The sequence below is a fragment of the Pteropus vampyrus genome, unplaced genomic scaffold (genome assembly GCF_000151845.1).
Source record: "Pteropus vampyrus isolate Shadow unplaced genomic scaffold, Pvam_2.0 Scaffold316, whole genome shotgun sequence".
In the NCBI taxonomy this organism is placed as follows: domain Eukaryota; kingdom Metazoa; phylum Chordata; class Mammalia; order Chiroptera; family Pteropodidae; genus Pteropus; species Pteropus vampyrus.
Window position 1 is genome coordinate 121772 of NW_011889097.1, and position 19364 is coordinate 141135.

Sequence of the window (19364 nt, forward strand, 5' to 3'; positions counted from 1 at the left end):
CAGCGTGCCTCCCTGTTTCCCTCCCTCCCGGGAGGGCACCAAAACAGCCAGGCCGCAGCCTGGCGGCCAGGGGCCAGGAGCCTAGGGGGGGCAGAAGTCGGAGAAGTAGGGGTGCTGCAGGGCCTCCTCCGCTGAGATGCGCTGGACAGGGTTACACTTCAGGAGGTTCTGGAAGGAAGGCGCCATGGCGGGGTCAGGCCGGGACAGCAGCCCCCCTCCAGTCCCATGGACAAGTGTCCTGACCGCCCTCTACCCCTGCCCTTGGTCACCTGCAGCAGGTCCCTCCCTGTGGCATTGAGCTTGGGTACAACGTTCACCAGGGACGTTGTGGCTGGGTACATCGGGTAGGGCTGTAGGGAGACAGGGAGTCAGGTCAGGGGTGGAGGGCGTGGAGGCTGCTCGGGCTGAGAAAGGGACGTCCCTGATGAACCGAGCCCCGTCACACCTTATAGTCTGGCAGCTTGGTCATGGCAGGCCATTGCTCCTCGGTCGGTGTCCCCAGCAGTGTGTCCACAGGGTCAAGGATCACTCAGTGCAAAGGGGCGGGGCGATCCCTCACACCCATCCTCGCCCTCCCCACGTTATCCCCCTGCTCACGACAGAAGTGGCCCCAACACATGGGACTCATTTTCAGTCCCACCTGCCTGGTGTTTCCCGCGAGCCAGGTGCTATGGCTGCAAACGTTAAGTGCTTTGCCCTAAACCCCGATGTCCGTGGTCCTGACGACCAGCCAGCCTTCCCCGACTCCCACGGACCCTCCTCCTGCTCCTTCCGGCTCCTTGGTCCTAAGGAGTCACCTCTCGGCTGAACGAGCATCCTCTTGGCTTCTTCCCCCAGGGAGCCCTCCCTGCCTACACGTCACACATTCTCCAGCTGGAAGCACGCAGTTGCGCTGTGACACCCGAGGGGTGTCTGACACCCTCTGCCCTGTCCCTTCACACTCAGAAGCCACGCAGCCCCTCCCCATCCTGGCCCGCCCGGCCCATCGGCACCCTCACTGCCTGAACTCTGAACCCACAGCGGGTTCCTCCCCTTCCAGAGGCTGGAGGCGAAGGGAAGCGGGAGGATATCGGAAGATCCTCTTCAACTGGTCATCCACGTCGTTGCCGGGGAAGAGGGGCCGCCCCGCATTGGCCAGCTCTGGGAGAAAGGGGGCGATGGAGGAGCTGACACACGCAGAACCCCTCATTCCCACGGCACCCTGTGCGCCCCATCCCCGAGGGCCCCACGCCCTGCCCCAGAGGGAACCCTCCAAACCCTATTTGTCAACTCAAACGGGAGGAAAAGTGCCTCTGCAGACTCCCCAGTGTGTCACCTGCAAAGATGCAGCCGGCTGACCACATGTCGATGGACGTGGAGTACAGCTTGGCCCCAAAGAGGACATCCGGTGGGCGGTACCACAGCGTGACCACCTGGAGAAGACCCCACCCACAGGGACCCCCCCGACTTAGAGGGCTGGGAGGAGGAGGCTCAGAGAAGAGGGGAAAATGTTTCGGATCCTGGAGGAGGAGCGGAGAGATGCTTACTGGGGACGCCCTCCCGCACCCCCGTGTCCCACCCCCCCAGCTCACCTCAGCTGAGTAACAGCGAACGGGGATCCCAAAGGCTCGAGCCAACCCGAAATCGGCCAATTTCAGCTCCCCGTTCTGAGGGAGATGGGAGGAACAGGAGAGGGGCTTTTTAATAGTGTCAAGGCCAGCCCCCTTGTCACTTGGCCCTTGGCTCCAGCCTCCCCAATCTCCCACCTTCTCCCTGACAGGTACCCTGTTTATGAGCAGGTTCTGGGGCTTCAGGTCCCTGTGCAGCACGTTGCGACTGTGACAAAATCCCAGGCCTTTTAGGAGCTGGAAGAGGAATGACTGGGGGAGGAGCGGGAAGGGTGGCATCAGACCCTCTGGACAGGAAGTGGGGCCAGCAATGGCTCGCGCTCCCCTCTTCGCCCTCTGCTTTGCCTCGAATCCACCTGTCTCTTTCAGCACCAAGCTCAGCAGGACATCATTCATGTACTATCGAAGACCTACGTTGCGTCATGCTAGATATTAGAAGTGAACAGTGAGCGGGGGCCTTGGCTCCCACCTTTCTGGATCTTAGAGCCCAGTGGGCCTCCTTACCTTCCCAGCCCACCCTGATCTGGCCTCATTTGAACACGTGCATGTTGTGACCGTCAACATATATATACTGAACTGCATCATCACTCAGCACTTGTTACTCCTGGAACCTGGGACAAGGCCCTTGGCCTTGGACCTGGAACAGTGCCTGGTGCACAGCAAAGCATTCAGTGAGCATCTGTTGAATGAACGAACGTATCTCTTTGAATCTGATTTTCTCATCTCTCAAGTGTAAGTCCTAACACTGAGATCGGAGCATCACTGTCAGGTAGAAGAGCTCATGTGAAAATGCTTGCTAAGATGGAGGCCCCTGGAGAGCAGAAACAGGGTGTTCTCAGTCCCTGACCCCCCGCTGTTTGGGCCTGAACTTGGTGCTCAAAGAGTAGGTACACCGAACACAGACTCCAGCCCCAGCCTCAACGAGTCCCCAGAACACCGGTCCCCTCACCTTCACAATTTCAGGATCTAGGTCACCATTGCAGCTGTCGAAATATTTCTTAAGGTCCTAAAAAGGGATGGGGGTGGAGGAAAGGGACAGAGTTTAACCTCGGTCTGGCCGAGACCCTCCCAAGATAACTGTTCCCCAAGTCGCTGTTTCACCTGGTCACAGAACTCAAAAACCAAAGTCAGCTTCTTGTCGCTATGCAGGACATCATGAAGCCTAGGGAGAAGGAAGGGCTTGGCTAGACACGTCCACAAGCGATCAGCCCAGCCCATCTCTGAAGCCCCCACCTCCTCCAACCGGCCACCCAGGCAAGGAGGGTCCCGCTGGTCTCCATACCTGACAATGTTCTTGTGCTTCAGCTCTTTAAGTAGGCAGATTTCCCGAAGGGCAGAACTCGGCACTCCCTACACACAGGAGGGGACCCGGATGGGCAACAGTCACATCCCACCCTGCCTAGATCCTCAACCACCCCCCTGGCCCAGATGCCCCAAGTCCTACCTCATCATCGTCATCCAGCCTCACCCGTTTCAGCGCCACGATCTCATGAGTCTCCCGGTTTTTGGCCTTGAACACTGTTCCGTAGGTGCCTAGAGGAGGGAGGTCAGGGGTGTGTGGGGGAAGGATGGGGCACCCTTCTCCACTCCAGGAAGTCCATCCCGGGAGGGGGAGGCATCACGGGAATGTGCCATTTCTGATGCCTGGAGTGAGGAAAGAGGTTCAGGGTGAAGGCCGGGCGTGGCAGAGCTTTGTGAAGTGGGGACGTGGCGGAGAGGGGCCTGCTGACGCTCAAAGGAATCTGCAGCGGGGAGAGGCTGTAGCTGCCAGGGTAGGGGGTCTATAATAAAGGCGATGCTTTGGGTGGGTCTGGAAATAGCGAGCAGGGGTCTGGGGTAGGAATGTTGGCCGGCAGGTTTGTTGAGGTCGGGGGTCTGCTGCGGAACTGAGGCAGGGGGTAGGACACGCAGGAAGTGCTGAGCTCCGGAGGTCGGGCCTACAGGGAGCTTGCTAAGGCTGGGAGAGGGTGTCCGCGGGAAATGCTAACGGGAGGATTTTTGACTGCACGGAGTGTTGAGCTCGGGGCCAGGGCTGCGGCCAGTGCTGAGGTCGGAGTCTGTAGGCACTGCTGATTAGGTAGAGGAGCCAGAGCTGCAAAGATCGCAGGAGATCTTGCAGGAACACCTCGTGGTCCCATTACCTTCCCCAATCTTCTCCAGTTTTTCGTATTTCTGCATCGCGGCAGCCGCGGGGACCCCTGAGGGCCCTGGGTTCTAATACTCCAGCGCCAGCGTTGCAGAGGAGGCGGCACCCTAGCCTCCGGCCCTGCCCCGCCCACCTGCCTGCGCATGGGCTTCTGGGACTTGTAGTCACAGGACGGCCAAGATCCCCGGTAACGCCCTGGGCTTTAGACAACAAAACTACAACCCCCAGCAGGCCGCGCTCAGGCTCTCTGCCGCACTCGCCTCCCCGGACTCCGGTTCGACCGCCCAGGCAAACCCTGGACTTCAAATCCCAGGAAGCATCACGTGTCCGCTTTCCCGACGCCTCGCGTAGTGCTGCGGCTCCCAGTGTGCCCCGCACTTATTTTTTTTTCTGTGATCGCAACCTTCTTTTGAAAAGGTCCTCCCTGCGACTACACGTTCCAGAATGCAGCCGACGTGGGGGTGGGGCGCTCTGTGGAGTTTTAGGTTTGGCGGCCTACATCTCGGGCCCAGGTGGCCCCCCTCTGAACGGGTTGAGGGGGTTGAGGTCCCAGCCACCTCCTGGCAATCTCAGCACGGGTTTCCACCTCTCCCCGGGCCATCTGGTGACTTTAGGTTTGATTGGGGAATGGCTCCGAGCCATGTCTTTCTGATAATGGCTTTACAGGGACCAGCTGACCACAGGGCTGGGCAGAGAGGCAGGTGTGCCCCATTTGAAACTGGATTGAACATACATCAGAGACCATTTTTTGCCCTGGCCCGTTTGTCAGCTTGGAGCGCACCCGACTCCAGTCCCGGGCTGCAGTCACATCCTGAAGTAAACTAGCTGGAGCGCTGGGAATCACTCTGTTCAGCCCCCACCCCCGCCCCCATGCCAGCCTCCAGAGCCCGGGCCCACTGGAGTCAGTTAGGGTGTGGCGTAGGGCTGGCAGGTTGGTTACTGCCCTCAACAGACAGAAGCACAGACAGATGGCTACACTTGCAGCAGCCTTGACCTCATCCCTTAAGGAGTTGATTACAGATTTTCTTGTGCTGCTCTCTAATTGTCTCACGATTGCATTTTTGAGGGCTGTGAACTGAACGAAAACAACCCCAAACAGTACTCCTCGGCGCGGGAACCAGAGTTGGTGCCAAACACGTTAACTCACTCGTTTATATCTGAACGTTTTCTGCATACGCGACGTTCATCCAGTGGCGGACTACAGAGTAGAAGCGAAAAGTATATTTCTTATCTGGAAGAATTTATAATTTATTTGAAGAAACCAGAAATGTTTTTAAATGGCAGGTGATGACTATGAATAGGGTTCGAGGAAGGAGATGACATCAGGGAATTTCTCCGAGGCATAAGTTCCTCCACATTCGGCAAGTCTAAGTCAGCTCAGGGTAATGGGCATCCAACCTCCAGTTCGCATCACCCCTCTCGGCGCCCATCCTCCGCTCCGGTTTTCTTGGAGGAACTGGGGATTAGTGGGTGGTAGGGGGAGGAGGGCGCAAAGGGAATCTTGACCCCGATGTATTTACATTTCGACTTCCTCCGCACCGAATTTCTGATCATCTTTGTGTCTCTTTTCCTGCCTGGGATCACCAAGCGTGAAGCGGGCTCCTTTCCGCCCAGAGGTGCCTAATGGGGCCAAGAGACTGCGTCTCCGGGGAGCCTGAGGTCCTTGCGGGGAGGCCCGGGGCGGGGGCATGGCGCTGCGCGGCCGCGGTACAGCAGGGGAGGCCTTCCGGATGCCGAGCTTGGGTGCTTGGTGGTGCCTGGAAGCGCGCTTCCGCCCCCGGGTCTGGGCCCCTGCTCCCCGCCTCTCCACCCGCTGCTGCGGGGCCGCGCACGGTGCGCCGGGGGGCGCGCACGCAGGGGGCTGGCCTGCCCGCGGCACGGGGGAAAGTTGAGTTGGGAGAAGTTGGGAGCGGCGGGGGCGCGCCCCGAGGTGGGCACGGAGGAGTTGTCGGGAGCGCGCGAGGGCGCCGGAGAGCGGGGAGAGACCCCGAGACCCCCGGTGCACGAAATCCAGAGCGAGCGGGTAAGCGGAGAGGTGGCGGCGGGGGAGGGCCAGGGCCGTGGAGGGAGGAAGGGAGGGGGAAGGAGAGCGGGGAACTCGGGACTCAGAGCTGGGAGGGAGTGGAAGTGGAGGAAAGGGCGGAGACTGGGGCGCGGGGAAGCGAGATCTTGGGGAAAAGGATGGGGAGGCGATCGTAGTGCTGGTCGGAAGCGGGATCCGGGGTCCGCTTCTCGGAGTTCCCTGAGGCGAGGGTGCCGCGCCCCCTGCCACCAGGAGGGGGTAGTCTCAGGAAGGCGCTGCCGGCCCTCCCAGCTCCTGGGAGACACCCATCCCGTACGACCCCTACTCTGTTCTTCTCCAGCCCGTCCAGAGCGCCCAGCCGGGGGCTTGCCTGGGGCCTCGCCCGCAACCTCCGGGTGAAGAGGAAGAGCCGCGAAGCGGGGCAGGGGGATGGGGTGGGGGTGGCGAGTCAGGTCAGGACAAGGGGTCAGGCAGCAGTGGGAGCAGCTGGGTGGGGATGGGAACGACGAGCCCGTAAGAGTTGGACCTGACCTCTGGGAGGCTGGGTACCGGGGGCGGTGCTGCCTGAAATCCCGCTCCCACCCCCGCCAACCCCACGTCGAAGAGCTGTGGAATGTGCGAATTCAATTGTGGGATGGTTAATGCCCAAGTGGGGGTCCAAGGTGCTAATCCCTTGGGCTGGGGTAAAGATGCTAATCCTCCGGGCCGGTCGGGGCTGGTCCCCGGAATGTGCCCCTACCCTGGATTATGGGCACCGATGCTCTGGACAGAAGCTGCTTTGTGTTCTAGGATGGCGGGGGAGGGGGCAGGAAGGGGTGTTAAAGAGGGGAGGGAGGATGGAGCACATTGAAGGCACAACCTGGAGGTGGGAGGGGGGCACCTGCAGGTGCTCGGGACACACCACACCCTTCTCAGACCAGGGTCCCTCCCCCCAGTGCCCTGGCCGAAAGCCTGCAGGGGGAGGTGAGGAGAGCCGTCAGCTGAGTTGAAGTGCTTGCCAGGAATGTGTCACTTCAGGCTCCCCATCCTGTACTGAACCCCCAGACCTATATTGTTTGACCCTCCACGGACCTGTCTTCCCTGCCCCCGCCCCCAGGTAGCCCTAAGGCAGCCCTGGCCCCTCAACAGCACACTGGGGAGTTTCAGTATGGGGAGCTTCGGATGGCCCCCTGCACGCCCCCCACTGTGAATGGTCGGGTTCCCTAACATGCCACTCTCCTCCCCCACCACACAGTGTTCTCCCCAGACACCCCTACAGTCACAGTCAGGAGGGCGTCAGCCCTGCCACTCAGATTTTCCTGGCGGGAGGAGTGGGAGGGGAGGGGAGGGATCAGGACTGTCCCTCACGGCAAAACCTCAGGGTTTCTGCCACCCTCCTCCAAGTTCAAGTTTGTCACGTGCCCCTCCCCCATTATAAAGCTCTGCCCAGCCTGTGCACGCTGTCTTCCCTTCCTCCCTCCCACAGAGTGAGTGGAGTTGGGCTCCCGCCCCTCCCCCAGGAAGCCTGCACCCGTCCCTGTCTGGCCTTCGTCAGGGGAGGGGGCATAGCCACGCTCCCCGTCCCCGCCTTGAGCTGTCTCGAGGACCCCCTTGCTTGCCCTTTTGGACTCTCTCCAGAGTTCTTTCTCCCCCTTCCTTCCCCCCCACTTCCCTGCTCCGTGGGGTATCACTCTGCCCAGCACACCCCTCCCTGATCTCAGCCCACCTCCGCATGCCGCCACTGGGTCACTGCTCCTGTTTCTGGCTCAGCTTGTCCCTTCCCTCCCTCTTTCCTCTATCTCGCTGCGCCCCCTCCCCCCATCCCTCCTGCTTGCTCTCCAGGTCTGGGCCTTGACTCCGTTCTTGCCCCCTCTTTTTTTGTAGCTTCTCCCACCTCCCCTCTACCTCTCACTCCTTAGTCTCGGCCCTTTTTGGCCCCCGTCCTTGCGTCTGTCTCTCTCTGTTCTTTTTTCCCTATAAATAGCGCTCCTCTGCTCTCCCTGCCTCTAAGGCCACTCGAAGGCCCTTCGCAGCCCGAGAGGACCCTGCACAGCCTGGAGACCCTTCGTAGCCAGCTGATAGGAAGCCCCCACGTCCTGTCTTCCTCGGGGCTGAGCGGGGACAGGGGCTGCGCGATGCCAGGGCGCCCCCCGCCGGCCTGGCGCAGCTCTCACGCGGTGATCGGTCCTCTCCCTGGCCCAGGTTATGCCTCCGCCTTGTTGTCCTGAAAGCCGCAGCGACAGCGAAAAGGGCTAAGATTTGGCCATGAGCAGTGCCCCCCGGCGCCCCGCCTCGGGCGCTTTCCGCACTGTGAGTATTGCCAGCTGGGTGGGTCACCCCACTGTCCCTCTTGACGCCACAGGTGCTCCGGCTGAGGATTCCCATCAGACGTACGTGTGTGTGTGTGTGTGTGTGTGGAGAGAGAGACAGAGACTCGGGGAACAGCAAGGGGAACCTGTGATGGATTCTTGAGCGATGCTGCCCTGGACTTGCTTGGGGTTAAGAGTCTGGGATGGGTATTGATGGGGGGTCAGGAGGCCTCCAGCCCTGGGAAGGGACTTGAGGCTCTGTTTCCTGAAAACCTGGGTGGTAGCCTAAGTGAGAGAGGAACTTTGGGGATCCTGGGTCCCTAACCCAGTGGATGATGCACACCCCTCCACCCACCGGGCCTTAGAGACAGCGGCAGTCTGAGCACAGTAGTTCTAGGCGGGGTCACTGGTGACTAGCCCCACCCCCGAACCCACGTGCCACACAGGCCCGCCCCTCCCGCCCCTACGTGGTCCCCGCCCCCCGTGGCCCCCTCCTGATTTTACTAGGAAGTCTAATGATTAACCCTAAGTGCCATGATCGGCCCCTTATTGGTCACGGTGGCCCAGAGGGCACGTGACTGGGAAGGGGTGCTGGCTGGTCCCCTCCCCCTCCTTCTCAAGTTCACCCCTGCCGGCCATGGACTTCCTCCTGCGCCCTCAGGTGCGCAGGGTTCGAGACCTCCCTCCCCCATCCCGGCTAGCTCCCCGAGCTCTCTCGCTTCAGCACGCCCCCCTGCCTTCCTCCTGCCCGCGTGCTAATTCTGGTGAGAGTGGGGCGAGCGCTTGGGGGGAGCCGGGCTAGAGCCGCAGAGATGGCCTGGGGAGAAGCAGCGCCCTGACCCCTGCCTCTTCATGTATCCAATGTCCCAGCCACCCCGGCCGCTCTTGTCCCCGCCTCAGTGTCTCCCCAAGACCCGCCCTTCTTCCCAGCCCTCCCCCCCCTTGCTCTTCCTTGCTGTAGCCTTGCTCTGGCGCCGCCAGGGAGGGGGCTCCGAACCCCGCCCTTGAGGTCTGGATGCCCTTCAGGTCCTGAAGCTCTTGAGCAAATATTTGGCGCGCCCGGAGCTGAGACCGGCAGCGGGTGGGTGGGGGGCTGGACCAAGGCGGCCGGCTGGGCAGCAGGCTGCTTAGCTGGGCTGAGCTCTCCAAAGCGCCACCGCAGTCCCGCTGCTCGGCTCCTGCAGTATGACTCAGGTGGGGGGAATGGGGGTGGGGCGAGGGGCGGGGCCCCGGGAGCACGGAGGGACCCCGCGCGGCCGGCTGGCTGTGGTGAATGGGGGGCTTTCCTGAACCCGTGAAGCCGCATTCCTGGCCAGGGGTTGGGTTTCAGTTTGACTCAGACGAGTTCCGGTCAGTGAGCTTAGGTGCCTTCAAAAGTTACTTTTCAGGCTCAGCCGCAGCGGAGGGAGTGTATTCACTCTCGGCCACGTGAACTGCCCGGTTCACACACCCTGCCAAGGAGCTGGACACACGGGGTTTCTGCTGAGACTCCGGGGCAGACCCTTTCCACCTGCCTTAGAGCCGACTGGAATGGGCACAGCCAGGGTCCAGATAGCCTGGCCCTAGGTTGGGGAGGGGTGGGGCTGGGTCCCCAGCATTTGAGGGGACAGGCTGCTGCGAGGTACAGGATCTCCAGCACTGGGCAGGGTGGGGATTCAGGGTGCAAGTCGTGGCAAGCCCCCGTGTCTTCTCTCTGCCCCTCTTCCTCACAGCCAGAGCCAGAGAGCTCGGGTTCCGTGGCGCCCCGGTTCCCCGAGCAGGACGAAGATGAACTTCACCGCACCCTGGGCGTGGAGCGGTTCGAAGAGATCCTCCAGGAGGCTGGGTCTCGAGGAGGGGAGGAGCCAGGCCGCAGCTATGGGGAGGAAGACTTTGAATGTGAGGGGGAGCCCGGGCTGTGGGAGGGGGCCCCTCAGACTTGACTGCCCAGCAAGAAGGGGCTCGGGGCCTAGTGGGAGGGCCCCGCGGGGACTGGAATGGCCTAGGGGGGGAGGCTGTGTCTGCCAGCAGCGCGTCCCCTCCTCCCTGCAGACCACCGCCAGTCCTCCCACCACATCCATCACCCACTGTCCACCCACCTGCCTCCGGACACCCGCCGCCGCAAGACACCCCAGGGCCCAGGACGGAAGCCTCGAAGGCGCCCTGGAGCCTCCCCCACTGGGGAGACGCCTACCATTGAGGAGGGAGAGGAAGATGAGGATGAGGCCAGTGAGGCTGAGGGCCCCCGGGCGCTCACCCAGCCATCTCCTGCCTCCACACCCTCTTCAGTACAGGTGAGCAGGAGGAGGCAGGACTCCTGGCGGACACATCTGTGGGGGCCCTGGCCTGGCCTCACCTGCCTAAATGGGTCCCTTTTCCAGTTCTTTCTCCAAGAAGATGAAGGCACTGACCGGAAGGCGGAAAGGACCAGTCCCTCTCCCCCTCCACCACTGCCCCACCAGGAGGCAGCTCCCCGGGCCACCAAAGGGGCCCAGACTGGGTAAGTGTCCCAAACAGAGACCTTCCCTGCAGGTGTCAGTGAGACGATGCCGGAAAAGAAGCAAGAACCTTGGGGTCATCAGACTGGGGTTCAAATCCCAGTCCCGCCCCTCACCTGCCACTTCAGCGAGTAGCAACCTCTCTAAGCCCGTTTCCCCACCTGTAAACCAAGAATAATAGGACCTTTCGCCCAAGGTGGTTGTAGGGTGTCAATGGGTGCGACAAGTTAAAGTTTAGGAATGGTTTAGCCTGGCACAGAGCAGATGAGCATCTGAGCTGTCTACCCCGCTGTCATCCCCCTGCCCAAGGCTTCAGGTGGTACAGCATCAAGCACTGGGTCAGTGACTGGTCTGGTGACCTCCAAGTACCCCTTGAGGCCCCAAGGGCATGAGAGAAATATCAGACCCCCCCCCCTCTTGCTCTTGGGGAGCTGCCAGTCCACTCTGTCATCTCATAAAATGGCACCAGACAAACAGTGTCGGTACCAGCGGGTGATTGGAGTTGGGGATGTTAGCCAGAGAAGGCTGCCTGGAGGAAATCACTTTGAAATCACTTTGAGTCTCAAGGTCGCCACTATCGTGGACCTGTTTTCTGGGTGCCAGGCAGCGTGAAGGGCTGCGGGGAAGTGAAGGGCACCGTGCCCCTCCAGGGTGTGTGTGCAGGCTCGCTGGGGAGACAGGCTGTGCTGTGCACGGGTGGCTGGATGGCCGAGGAGAGGTGAGGAGCCTCAGAGGAAGCCTGGCATTGCAAAAGTGGATCAGATTTGTGGGCAGGGGTACAGGCAGAGACGAGGGTTCTGAGGGTGGGCATAGGCGGAGAAAGCCTGGCGGTGGGGGTTCTGGTCATGGGCTGGAACCTGTGGGAGGCGCCTGATGCCAGGACAGTGGTTTAGATGTGGCAGGGACCAGGACACACTGCCAGTGGCAGAAAGGAGACATCCGACGTGGGGAACAGGAGTAGAAGTTGCAGTCTGCAAAGGACAGGGAGTTATACCTTCCTCCTGACCACGGGGACTGTCTGTGGTCTCAGAGACCCATTCCATGTACTTTTACCTGGTTCGGTCAGAAATGTGGGGCCCTATGACCCTCTTGAGCCCATGGTTAGGGGTGCGCCTCAGAGGGGAGGAGGGAGCGAGCACTGTCTGAGCGGCTGAGAGGTCGACTTGGGTACCTGGCCTCGGCTCCGTTTGCCGCTGAGGAGTTTGTTCCGAGGTGACTTTCGTGGTCGTCAGGTGGCACAGCCCATGAAGGGGAGAGCCGGATTTAATGCTGTGGGACGGGGATCCCGCGGGGTCCCCTTCCTGGGCTCCTCCTGCGTGGCGCCTGGCTGAGGGGAAGGGACCAGCCTTCTCCGGCTCACAGCTGCTCTGTCTGTCCAGAGCCACAGTGGAAGAGGTGGTGGCTGTGGCCAGCGGCACAGCAGGAGGTGACGATGGGGGTGCCTCCGGGCGCCCCCTGGCCAAAGCGCAGCCTGGGCACCGCAGCTACAGCCTACAGGAGCGGAGGCGCATTGGAAGCATGACAGGGGCCGAGCAGGCACTGCTGCCGCGGGTCCCCACGGACGAGAGCGAGGCCCAGACTCTGGCCACGGCTGACCTGGACCTCATGAAGAGTGAGTGCGGGCCTGGGGCGGCTGGGAACGGAGCTGAGGCCGGGGGCCTGACCCTGCCCTTCCACCCACCCAGGCCACCGGTTTGAGGACGTCCCTGGGGTGCGGCGGCACCTGGTGAGGAAGAATGCCAAAGGGTCCGTGCAGAGTGGCCGGGAAGGGCGTGAGCCTGGCCCCACGCCTCGGGCCCGACCCCGGGCCCCCCATAAGCCCCATGAGGTACGTTCTCCGTGTCATGTGCTTCCAGCCCCCCACGGCCCCCCTCCCCACCTCTCGGACCAGCAGTGACCTCCTCCAGCCCCGGAGGTGCCACTCGTAGCTGTGACTGCCTTCCACACTGTTGATTTGGGCGTTAGGAGTCCCGTACCCACCTGTCACACTGTTGCTGTGTTACGGTCGTTTGTTAGTGGCTGGCAGTGAGGTGTCTGTGGACCCTTTGGACTAGAGGTGGCTCTGTGGAGCCATGCAGTTCATTTTCCAGAATCCAGTCACCTGTATGCTCATTCGATCCCCTCACACCCTGTGAAGATGATGGCCCAGGTAGTGTCGGCCATAAATCAGAGTCAGTGATTGGCCAGGATCACTCAGGGATTTACCGATGCTGCCTGTCTTAGGCTCCAAGGCTCCAGTCCTGAACCTTGACCCTTCCAGTGGCTATTTTTTAAACCTTTTTATCGAGGCCTGACAGATGACAGTAAAGGGCACTTGGTCTGAGTGCTCACTGACTGTGGGCACCCTTAAACACCTGGCCACCCCTACTCGAGAGGGGACATTTCCTCACTCGGAAAGTCCCTTCATTCCTCCACCCAGTCAGTACCCTCAGGGGCCACCATTCTTCTGTCGCTCGCACTTAGTTTTGCCGGTTCGTGAGTGCGCATCAGTGGAGCGGTGCACGGTCACGTGCAGCCACTATTCGAGCACTTCCCGTGAGTCATGTGTTGGGCTCAGTGTGTCGCGCGGTTTTTCTTTTGATCCCCGTAAGAGCCCTTCGAGGTGGGTGGCATTGCTCCCATTTTACAGAGGAAGGAAAGAGAGTCTCAGATCGGATAGAAACTCGCCCAGACTCTGTGCCTGTGCCCTGGGCCGTCCAGAGTCAGGTGCCTCCGTCCTGACGCTGCGTGTTGAGAGCAGTCCCTGGGCAGTCCCTCTGGCCCTGAGCCTGCCCCGTCTTCTCGTTTCACACCAGGTGTTTGTGGAACTGAATGAGTTGCTGCTGGACAAAAACCAGGAGCCTCAGTGGCGGGAGACGGCGCGCTGGATCAAGTTCGAGGAGGACGTGGAGGAGGAGACCGAGCGCTGGGGGAAGCCCCACGTGGCCTCCCTGTCCTTCCGCAGCCTCCTGGAGCTCCGCCGGACCCTGGCCCACGGTAGCCTGCCCTGCCCTCCTCCCCGCCCGCCCTTGCCCCAGGAAATACCCTTCCCCCCAGCCCGCTCTCCGAGGACCAGACGGCCCCCACATTTCCTTGAGCAACGCCGTGTGCAGTGAGTGTCCGCAGCGCCCCGAGGGAGCCTTTTCTTGGGATGTCGGCAGCCTGCCATTCCTCAGGCTCGCCTGTCCGTGGGTGACCGACTGCAGGGGGCACTGACACTCCTCTTTCTTATCCGGCAGCTTTTCTAAGTGACATTTTCAGATCACTAAAGCTGTTATGTTTCAGGTCCTAACGTGGTTTTAGACAGATTTGATGGGAAGCTCTCTGAAGGGCTCCCGCCTGGAGGGCTGTGTAAACCTGCCCGGATGACCACGGGTGCCAGGCTCTCAAGCCCCGGGTCTGTTGTTCTGCTCTTTGCCTGTCTCCTCCTTCCCGCTGGCGGAGGGGGGTCACTCCCGGTTATCTGGAGGCCGCTTCTGAGGACTGAGAAACCCACCGTCAGAGCTGTGTCCACACTAGGAGACGGGCTCCGAGTGAGGCTCGTGCGTCAGGCCAGGTGCCGGCGCGCAGATGCTGTGTCGCCAGGCTTCACCGTCCCCGTGTCAGCTGCTCAGGGGCTTTTGCCGCTGTTTGTTCTTCAGTTTTGCGTTCTGGAAGTTGCCCTTGGCAGAACAATGACCTGGTGACTTTTGAAAGGATTTTCACTTCTATGGGGAAGGGCAGCTTAGAGCACTGACCGGTGGGGAGAGGTCTAGAGAGCGTCGTGTGAGCAGCTGCTGGATGTGGGGAAGTTGAGCTGGGTAGAGGGGATGTCTTCGGATGGCTCCAGGCTGCCATGTGGACAAGGCCCCAGGCCGGCTGTGCGGTGCTCCAGAGGGAAGAGATCGGACCCCAGAGTGTGTGTCAGGGATGGCAGCGTTTGCTTCCCAAGGGGAGCTTTCTGACGCCGCGGAGTGGGCCAGCCCGGAGCCCGCAGCGGAGGCTGTGTGTTCCCTGGAAGGGGTGGCCAGGGAGGGCCCGGCCCAGGTGGCCTCGCTGATGGCTGGGGCTCCGAAGCCTCTGCCGAGCCCCACAGCATTTCCTATGGGGAGAAGAGACGGGAAGGAACAGGTCAGAGAGGCGATGGGGCTCAGGCCCTGCTCACTGTTCCCCTGAACCATGCTTAGCTGACTGCCCCCTTGTACCTGGCTCTCCCTCTGGCCCTGCACTTTCTTGGCTGGGGATGAGGACCCCCCCTATGCTGTCCTTCCAGGGGCCGTGCTCTTGGACCTGGACCAGCAGACCCTGCCTGGAGTGGCCCACCAGGTGGTGGAGCAGATGGTCATCTCTGACCAGATCAAGGCCGAGGACAGAGCCAACGTGCTGCGGGCCCTGCTGCTGAAACACAGGTGAGGCCTCGCCCGCTGCACCTTGGCCCCCAGCCCCAGCCATCACCCTCCTTACCTCACCGTTCTCTGCCCCACCAGCCACCCGAGTGACGAGAAGGAGTTCTCCTTCCCCCGAAACATCTCTGCGGGCTCCCTGGGCTCCCTGCTGGGGCATCACCACGGGCAGGGGGCCGAGAGCGACCCCCACGTCACCGAGCCTCTCATCGGAGGTGTTCCCGAGACTCGGCTGGAGGTGGAGCGAGAGGTGAGGGGAGCAGGGGGCCCTGCCTGGATAGGGTGCCTGCCAGCACCACTGGCCGCGGTGCTGCGAGGCCAGCCTGAGCTCCTCCGTTCTCCTGCACCCCCAGCGTGAGCTGCCGCCTCCGGTGCCACCGGCCGGCATCACTCGCTCCAAGTCCAAGCACGAGCTGAAGCTGCTGGAGAAGATCCCCGAGAACGCCGAGGCCACAGTGGTCCTCGTGGGTATGTGGGGTGAATCCTGGGGGTGGGGGTCCCGGTGGCCGGCTGGCCTCAGTGTCACCCCAGGGCTGGGGGCTGGGAGGTGGTGTGCGCCCCGCTCTTGCCCACAACGGCCCCACGCCCCCAGGCTGCGTGGAGTTCCTCTCCCGGCCCACCATGGCCTTCGTGCGGCTGCGGGAGGCGGTGGAGCTGGACGCGGTGCTGGAGGTGCCCGTGCCTGTGCGTTTCCTCTTCCTGTTACTGGGCCCGAGCAGCGCCAACATGGACTACCACGAGATCGGCCGCTCCATCTCCACCCTCATGTCCGACAAGGTCAGCCCCGCCCCGGAGCCCACCCGGGACGCCCCCGCCCCTCTGTCCCGGCTCTGCCGCAGGCCCCCGGCTCTGCCCTGTGCCCTGACCAGCCCCAGTCCTGTTTTGGCAGCAATTCCACGAGGCGGCCTACCTGGCAGATGAGCGGGAGGACCTGCTGACCGCCATCAACGCCTTCCTGGACTGCAGCGTGGTGCTGCCGCCCTCGGAAGTGCAGGGCGAGGAGCTGCTGCGATCCGTCGCTCACTTCCAGCGCCAGATGCTCAAGAAGCGGGAGGAGCAGGGCCGGCTGTTGCCCGCGGGGGCTGGGCTGGAGCCCAAGTCGGCCCAAGATAAGGGTACGGGCCAGTGCAGCCCCGGGCTGCGGGCGGCAGGAGCCGGGGCGGCCGCGTGTCTGTGGAGGGGCGCGGGGTGGGCGGGGGCTGCGGCGGGCGCCCTGATGGAGGCCTGGGTTGCAGCGCTCCTGCAGATGGTAGAGGTGGCCAGTGCAGTGGAAGACGATCCCCTTCGGCGGACGGGCCGGCCCTTCGGGGGGCTGATCCGGGATGTGCGGCGCCGCTATCCCCACTACCTGAGTGACTTCCGGGATGCGCTCGACCCCCAGTGCCTGGCCGCCGTCATCTTCATCTACTTCGCGGCCCTGTCTCCTGCCATCACCTTCGGGGGGCTGCTGGGTAAGGCGAGGCTTCAGGTGGGGGCGGGGAGCCCACAGGGTCCCGGGCTGTCAGCTCCTGAGCGGGTTCCTGCCACCCCAGGAGAGAAGACGCAGGACCTGATCGGGGTGTCGGAGTTGATCATGTCCACGGCGCTCCAGGGCGTGGTCTTCTGCCTGCTGGGCGCCCAGCCGCTGCTGGTGATCGGCTTCTCGGGGCCCCTGCTGGTCTTCGAGGAGGCCTTCTTCTCGGTGAGGGTCCACAGGCTACTCGGGGCTGTCCTTCCTCTTCCCCGAACACTCCCACCCAGTTGGTCCCCGGTCTCTGGACCTGATGGGACGTGTCCCGCTCCGCCCCCCAGTTCTGCAGCAGCAACAACCTGGAGTACCTGGTGGGCCGCGTGTGGATTGGCTTCTGGCTGGTGCTGCTCGCTCTGCTCATGGTGGCCCTGGAGGGGAGCTTCCTGGTGCGCTTTGTCTCCCGTTTCACCCAGGAGATCTTTGCCTTCCTCATCTCCCTCATCTTCATCTACGAGACCTTCTACAAGCTGATTAAGGTGGGCAAGCCCGGCAAAAACTGGGCCGGGCGGGGCGGGGCGAGGCTTTGGGACTGGAGGGAGCCAGGGGTGCCCTGCCCCTCTCTCTGCCCCTCTCTCGTTCTCTCTCCTGGGTGTGAGGCCAGGCTGGCCTTGAGATGCCCTGGCTGCAGTCCATGGAGCCCACGGAACATGGACGGGCTGATTCGTCCTCCTGCCCCACCCCCCACCAGGTTACCAACACACATCAGGACTTCAATCTTAAAAAAAATACTTTTAATCACAAAGATAATACACTTTTGTTAAATCAGCAAACAATCCAGAAATGCGGTAATAAAAAGGCCCCTGAGAGGACAAACACGGTCCCAGCACATCAGGCCCACGTCTGTGACAGGCCCAGCAGCAGACGTGCCCCCAGGGTCCTCCGCACTCCACATCCTGCTCCCCACATGCCACATCCTGCTCCTCCGGTCCTGGCTGGAACCACATTCCCCAGCTGCCTTCCTAAAGCAGACCAGCCTCTCTCTTAATCCCTAGTTGTCCTGGACTCACGTCTGGTTTTCTGGGTAATTTTCTCAATCGACAAGACAAGTACCTTGAGGGCAGGCTGGCCGTCCCCACCCCGCCTGTTCCACTCAGCATGCAGCTAAGGCCAGAAACCTTGCCAGTGTAGCCGACGGAGTCCTTTGTGCTCTTTCCAGATCTTCCAGGAACACCCCCTCCACGGCTGTTCGGTCTCCAATAGCTCCGAGGCAGACAGTGGCGGTGAAGCAGACGGCGGCGATAATACCACGTGGGCTGGGGCAGGAGCCACGCTGGGGCCGGGGAATGGGAGCTCAGCAGGGCCGTCTGGGCAGGGGAGGCCCCGGGGCCAGCCCAACACGGCCCTCCTGTCTCTGGTGCTCATGGCGGGCACTTTCTTCATCGCCTTCTTCCTGCGCAAATTCAAGAACAGCCGGTTCTTCCCTGGCCGGGTGTGTGGGCTAGAGGCCGGAGGGAAACGGGAGCTGGGGGCAGCAGGGGGTGACGCACGGTCAAGGCTGGAGCGGGGCAGGGGGCCTCTGAGCATGGTACTTGCCCACAGGTACGGCGGGTGATTGGGGACTTTGGGGTGCCCATTGCGATCCTCATCATGGTGCTTGTGGATTACAGTATTGAGGATACCTACACCCAGGTAAGGTGCAGCACATGCAGCAGTGAGGTGCCACCTGGCACTGGGCTCTGGATGCTCCTCTCTGGCCCCCGACCCCAGAGCCGCCTCTTAACTGGGCAGACCCTGGCCTTTTCCACAGCACCCCGTTAGTGCTCACCCTGCCCAGCATAGCTTGGGGCTCTCCCGCCAAGGCTCACCCATCCCCGGCCCCGCCCTCTGCCCTGCAGAAGCTGAGCGTGCCCAGTGGATTCTCGGTGACAGCCCCCGAAAAGCGGGGCTGGGTCATCAACCCCCTGGGGGAGAACAGCTCCTTTCCCGTGTGGATGATGGTGGCGAGCTTGCTCCCTGCCATCCTGGTCTTCATCCTCATCTTCATGGAGACGCAAATCACCACGTGAGTGGTCCTAGCCGAGGGGGCATGCTGTGCAGTCAGGAACCACCTGGTGGATGGAGGGGCAAGAACCTCCCTCTGCCAGCCTGGGGACACAGCTGCATTAATGGGGTGACGGGAGCCCAGGATGCCAGGCTGGCCGCTATTGTTTTGTAGACGGCAGACAGCCCCACTGGCATTTGCTGGGATGGGCCCAGTTCAGGCTGGGAGCTGTCCCGGGGGCGGGAGGGCGGCACAGAGAGGGCTCAGCTCCGTGGTGGAACTTTCCTCTGGACGGATTGGTCGGGGACCGCCAGGTTCCAAAAACAGCGGCAACTGGCTGGGCGCGCTGGAAAGACGCGGCTCTCCGCCTGTCCCGCTCAGGCTCATCATCTCCAAGAAGGAGCGCATGCTGCAGAAGGGCTCCGGCTTCCACCTGGACCTGCTGCTCATCGTGGCCATGGGCGGCATCTGTGCCCTCTTTGGCCTGCCCTGGTTGGCTGCTGCCACCGTCCGCTCCGTCACTCACGCCAACGCGCTCACTGTCATGAGCAAGGCTGTGGCGCCTGGGGACAAGCCCAAGATCCAGGAGGTTAAGGAGCAGCGGGTGACGGGGCTGCTGGTCGCCCTGCTTGTGGGTATGTTCACCTCTTGCCCCCACCCGTCCCAGAGGGGCCTGGGGTCCACTGGGGGCGGGGAGCCCTGAGGCTGCCTGTTTCTCCCCCTCCTCCCCAGGCCTCTCCATGGTTATCGGGGACCTGCTCCGGCAGATACCCCTGGCCGTGCTCTTCGGGATTTTCCTGTACATGGGCGTCACGTCCCTTAACGGGATCCAGTTCTATGAGCGGCTGCACCTGCTGCTCATGCCGCCCAAACACCACCCAGATGTCACCTACGTCAAGAAGGTGAGGCCCTGCCCCGAAGGGCTCTGTGCCTTTGCCCACTCCTGGGCTGCGTGGGTCATTCTCCAGCCC

The 19364-nt window shown here is 62.2% G+C and overlaps 2 protein-coding genes across 3 annotated transcripts in view; one reads left to right on the plus strand and one right to left on the minus strand.

Annotated features, from left to right (window-relative positions):
- The window catches only part of CDK5 (cyclin dependent kinase 5), a 4403-nt gene extending 504 nt beyond the window's left edge, over positions 1 to 3899 (minus strand). Inside the window, exons 1-12 of one of the 2 annotated variants that reach the window (XM_011377546.2) lie at positions 3749 to 3899; positions 3052 to 3140; positions 2890 to 2957; positions 2709 to 2769; positions 2557 to 2613; positions 1764 to 1859; positions 1572 to 1646; positions 1316 to 1412; positions 1071 to 1140; positions 446 to 506; positions 270 to 350; positions 25 to 168 (exon numbers count right to left, since the gene is read on the minus strand). In XM_011377546.2, the coding sequence (XP_011375848.1) occupies positions 82 to 168; positions 270 to 350; positions 446 to 506; positions 1071 to 1140; positions 1316 to 1412; positions 1572 to 1646; positions 1764 to 1859; positions 2557 to 2613; positions 2709 to 2769; positions 2890 to 2957; positions 3052 to 3140; positions 3749 to 3785 (879 nt within the window). In that variant the 5' untranslated portion in view covers positions 3786 to 3899 and the 3' untranslated portion in view covers positions 25 to 81. Of the gene's footprint in view, positions 1 to 24; positions 169 to 269; positions 351 to 445; positions 507 to 1070; positions 1141 to 1315; positions 1413 to 1571; positions 1677 to 1763; positions 1860 to 2556; positions 2614 to 2708; positions 2770 to 2889; positions 2958 to 3051; positions 3141 to 3748 lie in introns of both variants that reach the window. The other variant, XM_011377545.2, reaches the window with a different exon arrangement.
- Positions 3900 to 8622: 4723 nt separating this feature from the next.
- The window catches only part of SLC4A2 (solute carrier family 4 member 2), a 46019-nt gene continuing 35277 nt past the window's right edge, over positions 8623 to 19364 (plus strand). The window contains exons 1-20 of the mRNA XM_023521778.1: positions 8623 to 8725; positions 9777 to 9942; positions 10096 to 10337; positions 10425 to 10543; positions 11921 to 12153; positions 12227 to 12369; positions 13337 to 13517; positions 14773 to 14908; positions 14987 to 15152; positions 15256 to 15370; positions 15495 to 15679; positions 15792 to 16017; positions 16138 to 16353; positions 16435 to 16583; positions 16694 to 16888; positions 17569 to 17841; positions 17952 to 18041; positions 18248 to 18414; positions 18775 to 19028; positions 19126 to 19315. Coding sequence (XP_023377546.1) covers positions 8702 to 8725; positions 9777 to 9942; positions 10096 to 10337; positions 10425 to 10543; positions 11921 to 12153; positions 12227 to 12369; positions 13337 to 13517; positions 14773 to 14908; positions 14987 to 15152; positions 15256 to 15370; positions 15495 to 15679; positions 15792 to 16017; positions 16138 to 16353; positions 16435 to 16583; positions 16694 to 16888; positions 17569 to 17841; positions 17952 to 18041; positions 18248 to 18414; positions 18775 to 19028; positions 19126 to 19315 — 3470 coding nt within the window. The 5' untranslated portion in view covers positions 8623 to 8701. The remainder of the gene's footprint in view (positions 8726 to 9776; positions 9943 to 10095; positions 10338 to 10424; positions 10544 to 11920; positions 12154 to 12226; positions 12370 to 13336; positions 13518 to 14772; positions 14909 to 14986; positions 15153 to 15255; positions 15371 to 15494; positions 15680 to 15791; positions 16018 to 16137; positions 16354 to 16434; positions 16584 to 16693; positions 16889 to 17568; positions 17842 to 17951; positions 18042 to 18247; positions 18415 to 18774; positions 19029 to 19125; positions 19316 to 19364) is intronic.